Raw genomic sequence first — 19,302 nt, forward strand, 5'->3', positions numbered from 1 at the left:
GAATAGAGAAATTTATGTGGAGATATCCAAGTAAATATTAGGAAAAGGAAGACATAATTATAGATCCAGCACAAATAGATGAAAAAATAGTATGAATAACTCGATAACAATAAATGTCAAAACAAATGGAAAGGATAAATTCCTAGAAAAACAGAACTTGTCAAAACTGACCCAAAGAGAAACAGAAAACTAAAACAGTCCTATAACCATTAAACACATTTAATTAGTATAAAAACAAAATCTCACAAAAACAAGATGGTTTTAGAGGAAAGTTCTATCAAATTTTAAAGGAACAAATCATTTCAGTTTTCACAAAAGCTTAGAGAGTAAAAGAGGAAATATTCCCACACTCATTTTATCAGGCCAATATAACTTAATACGAAATCCCGATGAAGTTACCAAAAAAAAAAAAGGAAATCACAAACCAATCTCACTCATAAACACACATGCTAAAATGTAAAAAAAAAAAAAAAAAAACCCAACCAAGGAATATGTTAAAGATAAAGATAATATAATATACGCTCCAAGAATGTATATTATGGTCTATCCTTAGAAAATAACTAAAAATATAATTTATAACCATACCCAATTAAAGGAAAAATAGGATCTTAATAGAAGTAGAAGAACACTTGATAAAATTCCACACTGTAAGAATGAAAGGGAACTTCATTTACCTGATAAATTGTATTTACTTAAATATAATTCTTAAAAGTAAATCATTAGAAGCATTCATTTTTTTAAAAGTCATGGATAAAACACAGATTCCCACTATCTCGCCTTCTATTCAACATTGTCCTGGAGGCCAGTACACTGAGCACAAGAAAAGGAAGGAACAAACTGTAATTATTCACAGATCATGATTGTCTACTATTTTAACCTCTACTTCCTTGCTTTCCAATTACTCTTCTGCTCACTGTAATCTGGCTTCTTCCTAAATCAAGCTTCTAAAACTTTTCTCATCCAAGACCCGAGTGACCCCCAGCTACTAAAGCCAATGGACAAATTTCAGTTCTTACCTTTTTAGCTGTATCACATGAGAGACACTACTGCTTGCTTAGGATGCTTTGTCTCCCTTAGCCTCCCCTGTTCTCCTCTAGATTTTCTCCCACCTTGCTGGCTGCTCTTTCTCAGTGCTTTCCACTGGTTCCTTTTCATCCACTTGTCTTTTAAATGTCAGTATTCAATTCTTTTAACATTTTCAACTCTCATCTCCTAGGCGAAAATATTCACTCCTTCAGTTGCAATTCCCTATTTACTCTGGTGACTCCCAATATTAAAGATTCCCAACATTTTATTGCACAGAGTAAGGACAGCCTGACTTGGATGTCCACATGCCCAAAAGTAAACTCAACTTCCCCTATTTCCTACCTTAGTCACCTTCTCCCAGTGACTTATGCCATAAACCTGGGAGCCATCTCTGACTCCACCCTCTCCTTCATATCCCAAATTCAATCTATTATCAGCTCTCATTTATATAATTTCTATTTTCTGAGTATCTCTCTTGGTTAAGTTCTGACTATCTCTGTCTTGGATTCCTGAAACTGGTTGTCCTGCTTTCAAGGCCTGTCCTCTCTAATCCTTCTCAAGGCAGCAGAACATTCTTTCTAAGGAGCAAATCTGATTAAATCTCTCCTTTGACTAAAATCTTTCCATCATTCTAACTGCCCAGGGTAAGATTCAAACTCTTTAGGCATATATTACCAAGTCCTTCAAGAAGACCCTGCGTTTCAATCTATCTAGCCTTGACTTTCTCTTTATTCTGCCCCCCCCCCCCATCTCCCCTCATTCCCCGCCATCTTAGCGAACGATTTGCTAAAACTTGTCATTTTCTGTTGATCCTGGGTATGTTTTGCCTTCTGTAAGAATCTATTTCATCACATGGTTCCTGTAGTAAACTCTAAGTTTTATGAAGGCAGCCTTGTCTAGCAGTCTCTGGCAAAGTAAACATTCTATATTTACTCAATCAAGGAAACATTTCTCATAAATTAATAGATATCAAATCTACTATGGACCATTATAAAAATGTATAGGGGTCCCATCCTTAACCCTGTGCAGTTAAAATGAGAAGAAAATTATGTCTACCGATAAATCCAAATCCATCTGAAAGTCACTGAGTATAAGTCAAGTACTACACTCTGTATTGGGAATTTGGGAGGAAGCAAGACAAACACAATGGCATGTGGGTTACAAACCTGGTACCACTGCGCAATAAAAAAAATTTTTCAATAGATCTTGGGTCATACCAAGCATGAAAGGACTAGTATACACACACACATTTCATGTTACTAATCAAAACCTTAAATATATATTTTTTTTAGGAAAAAACTCCACAAAAGTTATAAAAATGAAATCCAGCTTCCTCTGATAAACTTACATATGTATAACTTATGTCCTAGCTACTTCCATAATTAATCTGTAGCAGTATATCATTGGAATATATATGCAATAAGCTGGAAATGTAGGAATAAATGCTGAATAATATAGACCAGGTAAATTCCTAAATTTCTCCTATTTAAAGCAATTTAATTTCTTATAATCCTCAGGGAACTGACAAACACAGGTACATTATCAGAATGTGAGAAACAATAAGATAAATCTGTAAAACCTTTTTAAAAGACTGTAAATTATACATGTCAAACTATATAACTTCGATTATAATGTTTTTTATTATTAATATTTTATGACTTTTTTATGTCTGATATTTTAAATGTGCTTGGGTTATATTTATAAACTACCCTGAATATTAGCATATGCTCTTGCTTTTAATATGGGAAACCTGACAAGTTTTTTTATTTTTCCCTCATTCTGCACAGTGCATCACTGAAAGTAACTTTTACCTTTAATTAAATCCCCTAAAATGTAACCTTTAATAGGCTTCAAAAGAGGGGGGACTAGAGGCCAGCACTCCTACTCAAGAGTGAAACAAATTCCTTTAAGACCCCAGTCTAGCAAAAGTAGTACTCGGATAAAGGCTGAAATAATCCTCTGGTCTTCAAAGTTCAGATCGAATATCTACTAAATGGAAATTGAGCTAACTTGCCAAGACATCAGCTTCAAGGCTGAAACCAAACATTATTTGGAGAAGAGATTAACTTGGTGTGCTCTCATACTGAAAAAGGAATCTACATTTAGCTCCCCATATCCGGCCTACACATTACTCCACCAACACGCATTTCAAGCATTTTTCTCTTTTGAAAGAGTCCTTCCAGACAAATCAAATGCCTTAATTCTGTCTGCAGCTAATAAAATTTAAGAAACTTTCCAATAGCTTTAGAAACTCTCAAAAAAGGCACTAGGCTGTTCCCTAGCATCTTAACCTCCTCACCTCCCTCCACCCTAGAAAAATCCAGCACAACCGAAAACACAAAACAACTGGCCACATGCTATGAATGCGAGGGAACATGATTCCCCACTGGGTTAGGCTACAAAGGAAACCTATGAGTAATCAAAAACCCTTAATCAAAACAAAGTTGAACGCTACCACCACCCCGTTCAACTCCAATATAATTTTCCTTTCTCTCCTCAATCCATCCATCCATTTCCTTCGGTATTCTCGGAATTCTAGTGGGCTCTCAACACAGCGGATGTTAAGTTCATCCCAATGTCAGCCAGGGCAGAAACACGCAAAAAAATTACTAACTTGGAAGGTTATTTAGGACAATAATGTCTTTCACTGAGTCGCTCCTCCCACTCTAGCCCTACTTGACCTAATACTAATATTCAGCCGAAAAAATATACCAATCACCGGGCTTTTTCCCCAGGGGCTCTAACTGCTGGAAGCCGATCGACACCTACACTCCGCAGAAAGACCCCGCTTCGTGCCCGCGGAGCAGGAGCCCGCGCCGGGCGCGCCCCTCCCGGCCCATCCGCAGCGCGCTCCGCTCAGCGCACACCCGTCCAGCCGCTCCTGGATCTACCGCATCCTAGATGGGCCGCCCGCCCCCTTTCCTCGCCAGCGTCCCGGGTCTCCCGGAGCAGCAAAGCCACAGACCCGGAAAACACGCCCACCCACCTGGGCCGGCTCTCCGCGGCTCCAGCGGGCGCCTTCCACCCCGGCGGCGCCGCGGCAGCTCCAGCGCTAAGACGCTCGGCCTCCTCCTCCCCGCGCGACCCAGGGCGGCACCGCAAGGTCTCCCGGAGTCACCTTCGCGCACGGCCCGCCCCTGGCGCCCGCCGGGCAGCGGCGCCCACCCGCCCCTGCAAGGTCCGCCCGAGGCGCGGCCCGGGGCTCACCGCACCGGAGCCTGGCGCGCCGAGGTCCGAGCTGCTCCCCCGGCCGCTGCGGCCGCAGACCCGCCCTCCAGGGCTCCCGGGGACACCGCGAACGGCGAATGGCCTGCCGCGGGCGGCCCGCTCCGCCGCTGTCGTCGGCCCGCCCTCCTCCGCTCCTCCTCCCCCTCCCGCGTCGCAGGCGGAGGCGCAGGTAGGGACCCGCCGGCGGCGAGAGGCCGCTGACAGCCCCTCGCAGCCCACCGAGCCGGGGTTTTCCTAGGAAGGGAAATCAGCAACTGCTACTTGTGCTCCTCGTACAGCGCGCAGAGGCTCCCGCAAGGCCCCAGAGTGGGCTGTGTCCCCGAGCCCCCTCCTAGCGACGCCTGGCCGCGCCGACAACTTTTAAATGGTCAGCTCGGTCCCTTCGAGGGGCAAAGGGATCCTCTTCTCAAGTCTCCCAATGCGCAAATAAGCGACATTTCACCCAGGCTTACCCTCAACAGTTAACGTTTCAGATTCCCAAACAAAGGCTGCAGTCTTCACATAATTATTTTTATACACTAGCAGGGCTCCGGTTTGAGCAAGTAGGGGGAAAACTGTATTAATCCTACTAGTGTAAAACCTACTTACGTGAAATAGACCGTTTCTTGTTCCAGCAAGGCTTGATGGGAAGACAAAGGCTCAAAGGACAGGAAACCCACCACATAAACAACACACTCGGATGGGATGTTCAGGCTAAATGTAAAGTCTGGTTGAGACCCTGGGGGGAGGGGACCTTTTTGCTCGTGACAGTTTTAAACTTTCCTCAAGTGTACGAATCAGTCCTCATATTTAAGGAGCCCAGAGTAATGATGAACAAAATTGAATATTTCTTTGGCAAGATCTTAGTACTTCAAGTTCATCATTGCAATCAGTGATAGCTGTGCCTACACTACAGACCTAAAAGGTGTAAAAGACCATGCAAGGCCACACTGAAAAAATTTGGAAGTGGTGTCAATGAAGTTACAGGTTTCTCTGAAAAAGCAGTATTTCTTTTTTCTTTTCATTCAAAAATTGGTAAGTATTGCTGTGTACAGGAAAGTCACATTTGTCACTAAAGAGGGGCCCTGGCTTCAGAGTCTTTCTCCCTAGGCCCTGAATTTTAAAGAATGAATTCAAGTTTACAAAACTAATGCTAAGCGGAAAAACAAAGAAATGAACAACAAAGGCTATTCTGTTTGAGAAGGGAATTTACAGAGCACCTACAATGTGCCTGGCACAGTACTGACACACTGCACGTAAAATAACTCATTTGTATTCACATTATCAGATTTAGAAACAGCTTTCCCAAACACATATTAATTTGTTCAAGGTCAAGGCAGCTGAGTGTAGATCCAGATTGGCCTGACCCCAGCATGTGTTTTCTTTCCTTTGCAAGTTCCTTATTCAGTCATTCAAATATTTATTAACCATCTATCATATGCCAGGTGTTATGCTTGAGAGAGATGCTACAAAAATAAGATACAGGGAAGCAGACTTGGCCCAATGGATAGGGCATCCTCCTACCACATGGGAGGGCCTGGTTCAAACCCCGGGCCTCCTTGATCCATGTGCAGCTGGCCCACGTGCAGTGCTGATGTGCACAAGGAGTACCATGCCATGCAGGGGTGTCCCCCGCATAGGGGAGCCCACGCGCAAGGAGTGCACCCCATAAGGAGATCCACCCAGCGCAAAAGAAAGTGCAGCCTGCCTGGGAATGGTGCCGCACACATGGAGAGCTGACACACAAGATGACGCAACAAAAAGAAACACAGATTCCCAGTGCTGCTGGTAAGGATAGAAGCTGTCACAGAAGAACACATAGCAAATGGACACAGAGCAGACAACTGGTGGGGGGGGGGGGGGAAATAAAAAATAAATCTTTAAAAAAAAAAGATACAGTTGCTTCCTTAAGGAGCTCCAGTTTGGTATACATATAATCAGACAAGTAAATATATAACCCTACAACATGGCAAATGCTACAATAGCAAGGAATTTGTGGAATATGAGGAACACCTAATCCAGTTTAAAGGACAGAGTCAGGGATTAGGAAACTGTTACAGTCATACAGGAGAGCAACCCTGAGAACTGTATCCCAAAAAGCGACAATGGGAGATGTAGGGGGTGATGAGGAAGAGAGAGACAGAGGAGATACAGGAAGTAAAACTGACAGGACTTGATTAAACTTGGGGAAGGGGAAGAAGGATGAACCAAAGACATCTCCCATGTTTCTGGTCTGAGTTGCTCAATAGGTGGTAGGTCTTATCCTTGGGCTGAACTGAACACTCAGTTTTAGGCTCACTGTTTTGAAATGCTTCTGCTCTTATGTAAATGTTCCAAAGGCAGCTGGATACACCAGTTCACGGCTCAGGAGAGCTCTGAGCTGGAGATTTCTGGGTCACCATGGGTTGAAGCAGTGGGTGAGATCATCCGGGGAGAATGTTATGAGTGACAAGGCCGCCCACAGAAATGAAGGAATACACTTAAGGCACACGTAGGAGAAAGAAGATTGAGAAGGAGATGCTATGAAGGAAGGAGAAGCCAAAAGAGGGAACCCCCATGGAAGCCACAGAGATGTCCCAGTAGTAGGAAGTGGTTAAATGCCCATCCTTCAAAGGTCAAGCAGGATCATTTAAAAGTATCCTCTGATTTAGCAATAAGGAGATACTGACAAGAAGAGTTTCAGTGGACTAACCAGGGACTGAAGAAGCAGGAACAGAAAGTATCACATTTTCAAGAATGAAACTGGAAAGAGCTTTGGGAGATAGGATAATAGCTAGAACAGTGGAGAATTCGAAAGGAGTTATTTTTTGAAGCAAGGTCCCTAGAGAGGCAGGCTAGAAGGAGACAAATGCCTCCAACAAAAGGAAAAAAGAAAGGATGAGAACCAGGTACAGATCAAAACTGGGGTTGGGGGTGGAGGGTAGGGGGTCAAAGGCATATCCAAAGATTGCCTATTGTTTGAAAAGGAAATTTTGCTCAGAGTACAAGGAGATGACGACAGTCAGAGAGAAATGTAGGTCAGAAAGAAATGCTGTAAATATGAGAGCGACACAAAATGACCAAAAGACTGCTGGATGGCATGGGAAGCTACATTAACATTAGACCACAACTGTGAAGAGTTATGGATCCACACGAGTACAAGATTTTTCTCCTAAGGTATCAGTAATCCTGTCCAGACTAGCTGTAGAAATTCCAACCTTTGGGTTGGTTCCAAATTAAGAGTTTGAGTCTTTTCATTACAAACTTAGTGCTCTCATCCACATCATCCATTTGGGTTACATCTCCCGAGCAGTCAGGAGATTTTAAATGAAAATGAATTTACACCAACTATAAATAGGCAAGTATTTAACTTGGAAAAACTGATTTGACTTCTGTCAAGGGGCGCTCCATAGACACAGATCAAGAGCACCAATGGTGGCTTCCGCATGGCATTTTAGCCACTTTCTGACACTACGGAAACAGCTTTTGAAGGGAACTCTCAGACAATGTTAAAAAAGAAAAAAAACACTCTATCCTATGTTTCCAAGTATACTATCCTAAAAACATCTTACAAGTTTCTCTTTAGTAAACTTTACAGCTTATTTTTATATATTACAATTTCTGACCCATGTAAACAGCTTTATTTACAAATAAAACCTGCCTATAGCAGTGCTTCATTTATCTAGAGGTCATGCAGAAACTTCAGTTATCTAGGCCATATCATAACATCTGTAAATAAAACTCACTCAAATGCCACAAAAAGAGAGGGTACAAAATCCAGGCATACAGCCCTGCACTCATTGTAAATTCCCTAAATTTCCCATGTGGAGCCATTTTACCCTTACTTTGGGCATAATTTTACTTCATTTGGTTATTTAGTTTTCTTTTTAGTGAACAGATTAGAGAGTAAATCAGAAGGGATCCATATTCCAGCGCTAGAGACAGGCACACAGTCAATCTAAAAATCAATGAATACAATTTTTTAAAATGTATAGAGACCAAACAAGACTCCGAAAAGCATTAGTAGGCTGGAGCCAAAGAGTAAAGAAACACAAAGCTATAAACATTATCCTCGGAGGGCATCTCTTAACAAGGCTTCATGTAAGTATTTAATACACAAAATCACAATCCTGAGGCACCTGGAAAAGACAGAATTAAGTTTACAATTTTCAGTTTAGGTAAATATGTAACATCTTAGAATAACTTCCATGAAAAAAGATTAGAATAAAACAGTTCTGATGTTGTAGGGACTGGGGTAGTTATTTACAGCTATTGGACTCTTGTTTTGTGCCATGTATTATATGATGTGTTTTACCAATTTGATCTCATTTACTCTTCAAAACAATCCTCTTTGCTTGGTCACCACTTTAAATGGAGACTGTTTAAAAACTGATACAGGGAAGTGGACTTGGCCCAGTGGTTAGGGTGTCTGTCTACCACATGGGAGGTCCACGGTTCAAACCCGGGCCTCCTTGACCCATGTGGAGCTGGCCCATGCGCAGAGCTGATGCACGCAAGGAGTGCTGTGCCATGCAGGGGTGTCCCCTGTGTAGGGGAGCCCCACGCGTAAGGAGTGCGCCCCATAAGGAGAACCGCCCAGCACGAAAGAAAGTGCAGCCTGCCCAGGAATGGTGCGGCACACATGGAGAGCAGACACAACAAGATGACGCAACAAAAAAGAGACACGGATTCCCTTGCCACTGACAACAGAAGTGGACAAAGAAAAAAGACACAGCAAATAGACACAGAGAACAGACAACCGGGGCGGACGTGGGGTGGAGGGGAGAGAAATAAATAAATAAATCTTAAAAAAAAAAACAACTGATACAAAGAGAATAGAGCCAGGAATTAGACCCAGATCTATGTGGTTTAAACCCCATGGATGCTCTTTAGATAAAGTTCCCAGATAACATAAATGCAATTTATGATGCCCCATAAATAAAGTATTATAGTACATAATTATTCCACTCTGATCTCAAGGAAGCTACTGAATTCCTATGTTATAATTCTTAGGCATATGAAAAACTAACTGCAAAGATACCATATACCTTTCAAATACTTTTTTGGTCTTCTCATTGTCTATATTTCTGAGGAGGAAATCATGGGTTCTATTTTTATTTCAGAGTATTACTGAAAACGAATCTTAGACATAGTGTAAAAGTTTGAAATAACACATACCATAGACTGAATGCATATTGTGTGCCACGCCATATGCTAATATACTCTACATACATATTAGTCATGTTTATATATTTGATCGCACCACCCATCTCTGAGGTGTTTATACATTTTCATTTTACAGAAACTTGCACAAGGTCCCACAGCTGATTAATAATAAAACCAGGATGTAAAGCTTGTCTACTAGACTCCAAGAGACCAGTACTCTTCAGGACTTCCTATATGGTCTCCCTTATTTGAAACATGAAGACATCAAGGTTCAGAGAAGTTCAGTAGTCCACTGTTGCTTAACTAATGTAATGAGGATGGAAACAACCCAGTCATTCATTCCACAAATAGTCAAATCAGTTTTCATTAGGCAACAGCAACCCCTCCCACAAGATCAATCCAATGTTAAATACACAAAAGCTCCAAGATACCGTCAGGGAAGACAGGTTACAAGTATTAATTATACAGGTTCCTATATAAATGTTAGCTTTTATTCAAGGTTTACTATGTGACCAGTACTATGCTAAGTATCTTGCTTAAATTATCTTATTTAATTCTGAGGACGAATTTGTAAGGCTAAAAGAGGCTAATTTGCCTGAACTTTTTTTTTTAAGCTAATACTCTTGCACATCTAGATTTTCACAAAGAGCAGTGTTTTCCTAGGCTATTTTCTTAAACAAATAGTTTTTAAATTAGGGTAAGTTAACTTATCCGGCAATTAAACACACTAACTTAACACATTACTGCTTATCTAGTGTTAATCCTTAAAACAATATCAAATATATCAGGTTCCATATAAAAGAAGTGAATGAAATTTGGTTTGACAATACAGTACATGGATCCAGTGACATCATAATTACTTAATTTCAAAGAAGTTCTGCAATGTTACCAACCTATTTAGATTTATTTAGAACACTGTCATTTCTCATTTAAATGAACTAGAATGAGAAATCTGCAAATCATCAAAAGTAAAAATACTCATAAGGGATGTTTTCAAACAGTTTTAGAAGAATCATTTAAAATGTTAATGAACACTTAGGTTTTCCTGCAATAGTAACAGAACTCTGTTGAAAACTTTTGGTAAGTTTGTTTTAAATGAATGCAGATAATTTAAATATTTTTCTTATTCTCCAAATAAACTAATACATGGAATTTGTGGTACTACATAACAAGCATTTTTTAAGCTTTTATATTAATTCACAAGGCTTCTGATCTAATCATGGGAAAAATAAAATTCTGGATCTTTACCTATAAGAGAAACACATATAAAGCTATTTTTATCTATTGTGTTTTACTAAAACCTAATCTCTAGCCAAAAGATACAAATAAATTGTAATGAGAATAAGAAATTTGGTATCTTACATCTAAAAAATAAGTTGAAGATTAAACATATATGTAGAAATTAACAAAATGGAAAGAAAGCCTGTTACCATTTGATTTGCATTAAAATGAAAAGAAAAAAAATGCATAAAATGATAAATCCTAGTTCAGGCAACCAAAAATATATTTACAACTTTTCAATGATTAGAAGAAGAATTACTAATGGTTAAGCACAACACTCTTACTCATATTTTAGGGAAAAGGGTACAATTTTTCATGGAAGAGAACAAGGGAAAGAAGAGCACAAAAAAATCTAAGGCATTCACTGAGCTCAATTTACCTGAAAGTATGATAGTAGTCTATTTTCTAAATAAAACTGGTATATCTTAATCATACAAAGATTTTCTCCCTTACTGAAATGTCACACAACTCTGAGTAGATCAACTTAAACATATTTGTTATGCTGCAACAAGTAAATTCAAATGACATGGAGAAGTTCTTTCAGTGAAACCCTTCCTAATCGAAAATAAACAAATTCTAAATTTTGTTGAAAAATAAAACTTAAATTTCCTTTGTTAATACCTTTTTGTCTACCTTGGACAATTTCAAAGCTATGAACTATCAGATAATTAAGTATGTGACACCCAAACAATTATTAAAGAATTCAATTACAAGCTACCTACCCCTTCTTGTTTAGTGAAGAGATTAAGGCAATCGCTCAAAGCTACACAAGTTTCTCTAGAAGCTTCAGAGACAACTTCAACTTTCTGAAGAAATGATGGAAGCATTTCTATAAATAAAAAAATAAATAGAATGAGGATTTTAAGCAATCGTAAAGTAAACCAAGACCATAGAAAATAAATATTTTTATATCTACTGACTTCATGTTTCCTTCCAGCTGTTCTAAGCAAAGCAAATACCATCTTTATTGAGCATCACTGTTAAGCACCCACAGTGTGCATGGCATATAAGGTGGTACAGGGAAAAAAAAAAAAACAAAGCTTGTTCTAGAAAAGGCCAGTACTCTACAGGGAGAAGAGCTAAGACTGAAAGAAAAAAGAAAAAAAAGCAGTTGACAAGAAGGATAGCATTACTTACAAAATATTGATGCTCGTGGGATTCTACGCTAGATAATTTTATTCAAAAGCAAAGTGCTAAAAAGAGACAAAAATAATTCTGTAGCTGATATGAGTCTAATATTTCTGAAGGTGGCTCAGCCTCCTCTAGTTCTTATCTGGACAAATGTTTAATGTAAATAGCTCTTTTCCCTCTCAAAAGTGAATTTCTGAGGAAGTCGAGCACCTTTTAGTATATGTTTAAGTCAGGAACAAAGAAATGGTAATATCAGTGGCTCTTCTATCTCCACCCCCTAAAGAAAATCATAACCCACTTTCTCAATATGAAAAAAAGACTGCTGGCAAGAGAAAGCTATAAAATGCTTGCATCAATTAAAAAGCAAAATGTCATATCCTTTCTAGATTGATGCAAGAGAAGTGTACTTAGTTGAAATATATTGACTTTTTTTATTAATTACACAATAAGATACTTTAAATCCGTCCCTTCCAGCAAATAAAAATTGTAATATTTAAGAAAGTTAAAAAAAAAAAAATCTAAAAGGGAAATAATTAACTCTGTGGCATCCTTTGTATGGTCAAATAATGACTGACATTTAAAATATGATCTTAAAATCAGTAAACAAGATCAATAAAAAAAAGAAATCAAGTAAATCCAAGAGCCAGAAAATTGAAAATGCTAGTCCATGGAACACTGGGTGCCATCAAGGTGGAAAATTTTTCAAATGGGAAATGGTATATACTAAGAAAGGAAATTAAATGTAAGATTATGTCATTCGACATCACATGGGATAATCAAAACAAATCTACCAAGAACATATATCAAATTATTTATAATCATTTCTGGGTAATAAAATTGTGGATATTTTTATTCTTTTTTTATTTTCAAATTTTCTATGTGCATGTGATTTATTCACGCAAAGAAAAGTCTTTTTCTTAGAAAAAGTAGTTCTTAAAATCCATATGGCAAAAGAAGACAACAAAAGGAAAACAAAAACATTAAATGAAGAAAGGTATGAACAACCTTTCTTCAGTATCTGGAATTAAAACTAACTCATATTTTATCATATTTTTCATCTTATAAAATACAGATTCCTACTTTTAGCTATCCTTAATGAAATGCAAACAATTCAAAACTACTATATTCAAAAATAAATGTGACTTTATATAACTTACTTTTCATTTTGGATCTTTTATAGATATTGTGAAGATTTATTCTGTACTTAGTTACTAAATAGGAAAAGAAAGCACCATATGCTGGATGCCATGTGACTTAAATAGTACCTCAACAGATGTCTCAGACAGAGCTGTGGACCAAGTATTGCAAGAAGATGTACAAGAAAAAACAGACGCAGGTTCTGCCTTCCATAGATTTTCTGGGTAATCTAGTAATTTTCCGCTTCCATGGCACAAATGATAGGAAGATGGAAGCATAATTATATGGATATATTTCTTTATTAAATGCTACTGCATGCTTAATTATCTCTCATTTTGTCTGTTTTAGATATTTCATACCTGAGATACTTGTTTAGCATAAAACATTAAATGTCAGAATTAAATTTTTAGGAATGCTTATGAGTTTTGGAACAAAACTGATCTGCAAGCTTCTGAAAAATAGTCCAAAAAATATATAGAGGCGCACATTTTTGTAAGAATCCCGGTTGTAAATGTTGAAAGAATGAAAAAAAAATTTTTTAAATACCACAGGGACTGTATAACACAATGAATCCTAATATAAAGAATGGACTATAATTAATAGTACAATTTTAATTATATTCTTTCATCAACTGTAACAAATATACCACATTAATCCAAGGTGTTAATAGGAGGATATATGAGAACTCTATTTTATGCATGGTTTTCTGTAAACCTACTTCTCTACTAAAAATAAAAAGTTAATAGCAAAAAAAAAAAGGAATGCTTTATTGTCAGAATGTCAAATTCTTCTGTCCAAAATAAGAGTTATGGGAAGTGGTTGTGGCTCAAGTGATAGAACATCTGCCTACCATGTAGGAGGTCCAGAGTTCAAACCCAGGCCCTCCTGACCCATGTGATGAGCTGGCCCGCGCACAGTGCTGTGCACGCAAGGAGTACTGTGCCACACAGGGGTGTCCCCCGTGTAGAGGAGCTCCACGTATAAGGAGTGCACCCCGCAAGGAGAGCTGCCCAGCAGTGGTGCTGCACACATGGAGAGCTGATGCAGCAAGATGATGCAACAAAAAGAGACATAGATTCCCAGTGCCACCTGGCAAGAATGCAAGCAATCACAGAAGAACACACAGCGAATGGATAGAGAACAGACAACAGAGGAAGGGGAGAGAAATAAGTAAAATATATCTTAAAAAAAAAAAAAAGTTATGTGACTTCTCTGATAATCTAGTATTAAGACAAGATTTTCAAAAAAACATTAACAGTGGCCAGTGTAAGAACTAATGGACCTTGGCACATACCTAGTGCAGTGCAAAGCATTCTTATATGGTGATGTTTATATACTGTTACATAAAAGAATTAAATCTGTAAAGTTCCTAAAACAGTTACCAATTGGAAATCACGGCAAGTATGTTTCAGCCATTCAATATTTAAAGACTAAAATGACATGAATAAATGGAAAATGCCAGTATGTTACTTTATTTGTACTAATTGTAAGAATCTAATATTGTTACTTTTGAAGAAAAAAAGGTTATTTTGTGTATCAAAAATATTTTTACCTTATGAAAGCAGCTAGAAGACTATATTTGAAAAGCTTAACTTGAGAGACATATAAAAAGCTCACATTCTGTCTTTTTCATGACGGTAAGTTTTAACTGGGTAAGTTTTAAAACTAAAGGGGAAGTCCTTAGGTCTTGTTAGATTAACAAGCTAAACCCTAATACTGACAATCTTCACGGTGTCCCTACTTGAGAACAAAGTTCACAGTCCATATGCTAACATTTAAGACTCTCCATAAACTGAATTCTTTCCAGTCAGACTGTTTCCCGGGGAATGTTTGTTTCCTTAGAAATATCCTCCTACTTTACTGCCTCCAAACCTTCGTTCAGGATGCTCCCCATTCCTGAATATTGCAAATAACAATTATTCACGTTCAGGAGTTTCCCCACTTAACTAGAACTATATTACTTTCAAGGTCCCATTCAAATGCCACAGTCCCCTCGAAGCCTTCCCTAAACATCGCTGTGGAAAGGACCTCTCTCCTCGTCCCCAACACAGACATATCCACAGGTCACCGTCTCTGGCACCCTTTATGAACGCTAAACCTTTCTCCCCTGAACACCCTGCATCAAGCTTTGTACAAAGAACACACTCAAATATTTATTAAATGAATAAGGAAACAAATAAAACATTTTATTTCCATGGTTTGCATAGAGTCCAAACAGTTTTGAATGGTTTTACTTACTTTATAAGAATTATAATTTAGTTTAAAAAATAAGATACATTTTCAGTCTAATTATTATACGTTGGCTGATTAGAGCAGATTAAGTATTAATAGGTCATCTTTAACTACATTTTGCTTTTCCCTTAAGGCACAAGTAAGTATTTTCTGCCCATTTTCAATGTTCAACTACTCAAATATTTCCACCATTTAGGACAAGAACTTAAAAAAAAAAAAAAAAACCTGAATGAACAGCATTTCATTTTCTTACACTTGCCCTTGTGGTAATGGTGCTAGCTTAAATATGAATTAAAACAGACACACACACAGAGAAGAAATAGTCTAAAAACTAAGAAATCTAGCAGCAAAACTGAATATCATTGAAAATAAAGAAAATACTAAAATGATACAAATTCTCTTTGGTAAGAAAAAAATGCAGTGCCTTTGACTATGTACATCAGAGACATGAGCTAACCTGCATGAGATAAGGAGGCATTCCAAAAAATGGATTTTCATACCGATGTGGAATTTTATTAATGCCTCAAGAGAATCAGTACTCTCTCCTAAAAATGGAGAAAAAGATAGCAGGTATAAAGTCTTTTTTTATTAAGAAATAAACAACATAAAAATCAACTAGTCTTCTAAAAAATTCTACTCCAAAACACCAAGAGGTAACAATAAGCTATAAGAATGCAAAATTATCTATTTTTGTTCAAATTAAGATTAACTAGCATAAATATAATCATCCATTAAATAAGTACTGCTGACCACTCAGTGTTTGTGTGTGTGTATCATTTTATACTATTTGCAGGAGATCATATAAAATGTATAGTGCAAAGTAGCATTAGTTAAATGAGTTAAAGCACGAGTTAAACAATAAAACTACCAGGTATGTTATAACATAAATAGCAAGTTGTATATACTTTTTTTTTTTAAGTAAATATGCAGAGAATTCAGAGAAGGGAGTTACCATTATCAGTTGTAATCAAGGAAGTACTCAAGGGAAGTATGATGAAACAAGTAGGACTTGAGTAGGATCTTGAAGAACAAGTAATATTTTTATCACTAAAAATAACACCCAACAGAACAAGATGATCTAAAATATCTATAATTATTATTTTTAGATAGTACAGAAAGTAATAGTCCTGAGAGGAAGATAGTTTCAGAATTATAATCAATGAGAATTCTGAACAGATGAGAGGATTTGTATATATCATTTATTATTGTATGGCAGGTGGTTGGCTAGGTGTTGAGAGATACTGGGGTAAGAGGAGAGAATAATTTTTGCCCTTATCAAATTCGTAGTCTGGCAAGGAAGATAAAAAACAAAACAATTACCACTGAAAGAAAAGTATTAATCAGAGGTGAGTTCTTTGAATAGGAGGAGGGAAAGCATACGATTACTTGGAAAAAATAAATTATGTAAGAAAACATAGGAAAAAAGAGCCCTACGCAAGATTTCATGGAGAAAGCAGAACTATGAAATGGTTTGGCATTCTTTTGGAATCAAGAGTGAAGTGAGGCAATAAGGAAAATTAATTTTAATCAGAATAAAATCTCAAAGGCTATCACTTTTGCATCACTTCTATTGGATAGTCTTTGCAAGGACTCCTCATCTGATGGTAATGACCCTATGGGAAAAAGTCAACTCAAGTAAAGAGTAAATAGGAGGCAGAAAGGGAGTAGAGGGTTGTGAGCCAACGCCCATATGGACAAAATCTACGATAAGGTGGAAGGGTGCAGTTGTGCAGTGGGTGGACATGACAGTGGTGCAGGGATGCTATAGCTGTGGCGGTGCTGGTCTATGAGGGGCGTGGGGTGGAGGGCTGGGTTGGACTATCTATGGAACTAGGGGAAGGAGCAGGTGAACACTGGGGATTTGCATGTCTGTGGTTTTTTAAAACTGCAATGTTGGGAATGTTCTTTTGGCAAATATGGCAGGGGAGGCTTACTGGGGTAGGGTGTTTGGATGAGGGGGGAATGCATACAGGACAGGGCACACCTGGGGCAGGCGTCTATGGAATATGTTAAGTCTTCATCTTGTCACAGTGCATTATATCAATGGGTGGAGACCCGCACAATAAACAAGAAAATATTAAACTCTCACCCTGGGGCGTCCTGCTATATTCTCAAATAGAGGGATTAGAGTCTCTCGAGAACATGTGCAGTGCCTAATAAAAGAGAACAGACCAATATGTCAAGCCCTCAATATTAAAGAATGTAACTTAGAATCTTACTCTTCAAAGAGTGAAACTTAGTGGTTGCCATAGGTCCCGAGAGGAGGGGGAGCAGGGAAGAATAGAATAAATAGAATATAGGGCATTTTGAGGGCATTAGAATTGTTCTGCATGATCTTGCAGTAATGGATACAGGCCATTCTAAATTTTGTCAAAATCTATTAAAGTGTATGGTCCAAAATGTAAACCATAATGTAAATCATCGACCATGGTAAGTAGCAAAAAAAAAAAGAGTGAACAGGGTAGAGCCACATGTGATCTAGAGAGCGCCACTTGTGGGAATGTCTATGTCTGGGGAGAGGCCTTGGTGGGTCTGTGCCACAAAGGATAAGATGGAGAGAGTAAAAATTTGGTAATGAATTAAAGAGTTCACTTAACCATGCATGCTTGAGAGTGCTTCAGGCTATGATGCTTGCCTGTCTTCTCCCACTGACATTGGTGGAAGTAAATAAAGGTAATAAATCACTGTTTTCATAATCACACTGTCTCAACTATTCACCTCCTCTACACTGCTGCCTGAAAGAAAGCTCGGACCAAGATAGGCTAGAAGCTCCCTCTCCTGCGCCCTGCGTGCCCGGCCCTGGGAGCAGCACCTTCACTTGCCCTCTGCCTTTTGTACGGCCTGAGGAGGTGGGGCCTGCCCAGAAAGGGGAATGAAAACAGTTAAATGTAAGGCTGGTTAGTGCTATGACAGGGAAACTGCAGGGTGGTCCGGAAAACCATAGGAAGAACGCTCAGGCTAATTTTATTTTATTTATTTATTTATTTTTAAAGATTTATTTATTTATTTAATTCCCCCCCGCTCCCCCGGTTGTCTGTTCTCTGTGTGCATTTGCTGCATCTTGTTTCTTTGTCCGCTTCTGTTGTCAGCAGCACGAGAAGTGTGGGCGGCGCCATTCCTGGGCAGGCTGCACTTTCTTTCAAGCTGGGCGGCTCTCCTTACGGGTGCACTCCTTGCGCGTGGGGCTACTCTACGTGGGGGACACCCCTGCGTGGCAGGGCACTCCTTGCACGCATCAGCACTGCATATGGGCCAGCTCCACACGGGTCAAGGAGGCCCGGGATTTGAACCGCGGACCTCCCATGTGGTAGACAGACGCCCTAACCACTGGGCCAAGTCCATTTCCCTCAGGCTAGTTTTAGAGAAGGCAAGGAAAAGTTCCTGGAAGCTACAATTAGAGGATAAGGAAACATATGGGAACAACATATGCTAAGACTCTGAAGCACCAGAAAAGTTCAGTGTTGGTGAACATAGAGCAAAAGGAAGGAAGTGGCAAGAAATGAGAACGCTGAGGTTAGTTAGTTTGGATTACACTCTCAAGGGAACGAAAGAGCACAGGCGGCTGCTGGGAAGGGTGTGGCAAGATCTGATTTGTGTTTTAGAGGCATGTCTCTACCAACCCTGTGGAGCATGCCCTTGGGGGAACTGGAAGAATGTAAAACTGGAAGCCCTGTGGCCAATCAAGAAATCACTCCTGACCGGTCACGAAGTCACTCCTGACCGGTCGGTCATGAAGTCACTGCTACCCTCTAGGGGAAAGATGGCCATGGCCTATTTTGGCTGTGGTGGGGGGATACAGAGATGTGACCACGGCCAGGAGGCAAAAGGGATCATAAAATGTAGGAGAGAAAGAAGAGCTCACCTGACTCCAAGGCTGGGGCTCGGGAAGCTGGCTGACTCAGAGATATATTCTTTGAGACAAGGACCACAAGAAAGAACATCAGGACAAGAAAATAGGAGGAAAACTTGACAGGGAAAACAGAGAGGACGTTTTTGCTGTGAGTTGGAAACTTCTGCTTTACATCAGTCTCACCCTACCTTTGAACTTCTAAATAGGAGACAATGAAGAATGGATGATAAAAATGTCAATTTCAACACCTGAACAACAGTAGCCAGGCTAATATGATTTTCCTCAATTCCTCA

General features: G+C 39.0%; 1 protein-coding gene across 2 annotated transcripts in view; it reads right to left on the reverse strand.

The window, feature by feature from the left end:
* Positions 1-19,302, reverse strand: part of OSBPL1A (oxysterol binding protein like 1A) — a 238,509-nt gene that overhangs the window by 129,585 nt on the left and 89,622 nt on the right. Inside the window, exon 15 of one of the 2 annotated variants that reach the window (XM_058277558.1) lies at positions 11,382-11,488. The exons of the other annotated variant lie outside the window; for it this stretch is intronic. Within the exon in view, the coding sequence (XP_058133541.1) occupies positions 11,382-11,488 (107 nt within the window). The remainder of the gene's footprint in view (positions 1-11,381; positions 11,489-19,302) is intronic. 2 annotated transcript variants of the gene reach the window in all.

The sequence above is a fragment of the Dasypus novemcinctus genome, chromosome 16, assembly GCF_030445035.2.
Source record: "Dasypus novemcinctus isolate mDasNov1 chromosome 16, mDasNov1.1.hap2, whole genome shotgun sequence".
Taxonomy (NCBI): domain Eukaryota; kingdom Metazoa; phylum Chordata; class Mammalia; order Cingulata; family Dasypodidae; genus Dasypus; species Dasypus novemcinctus.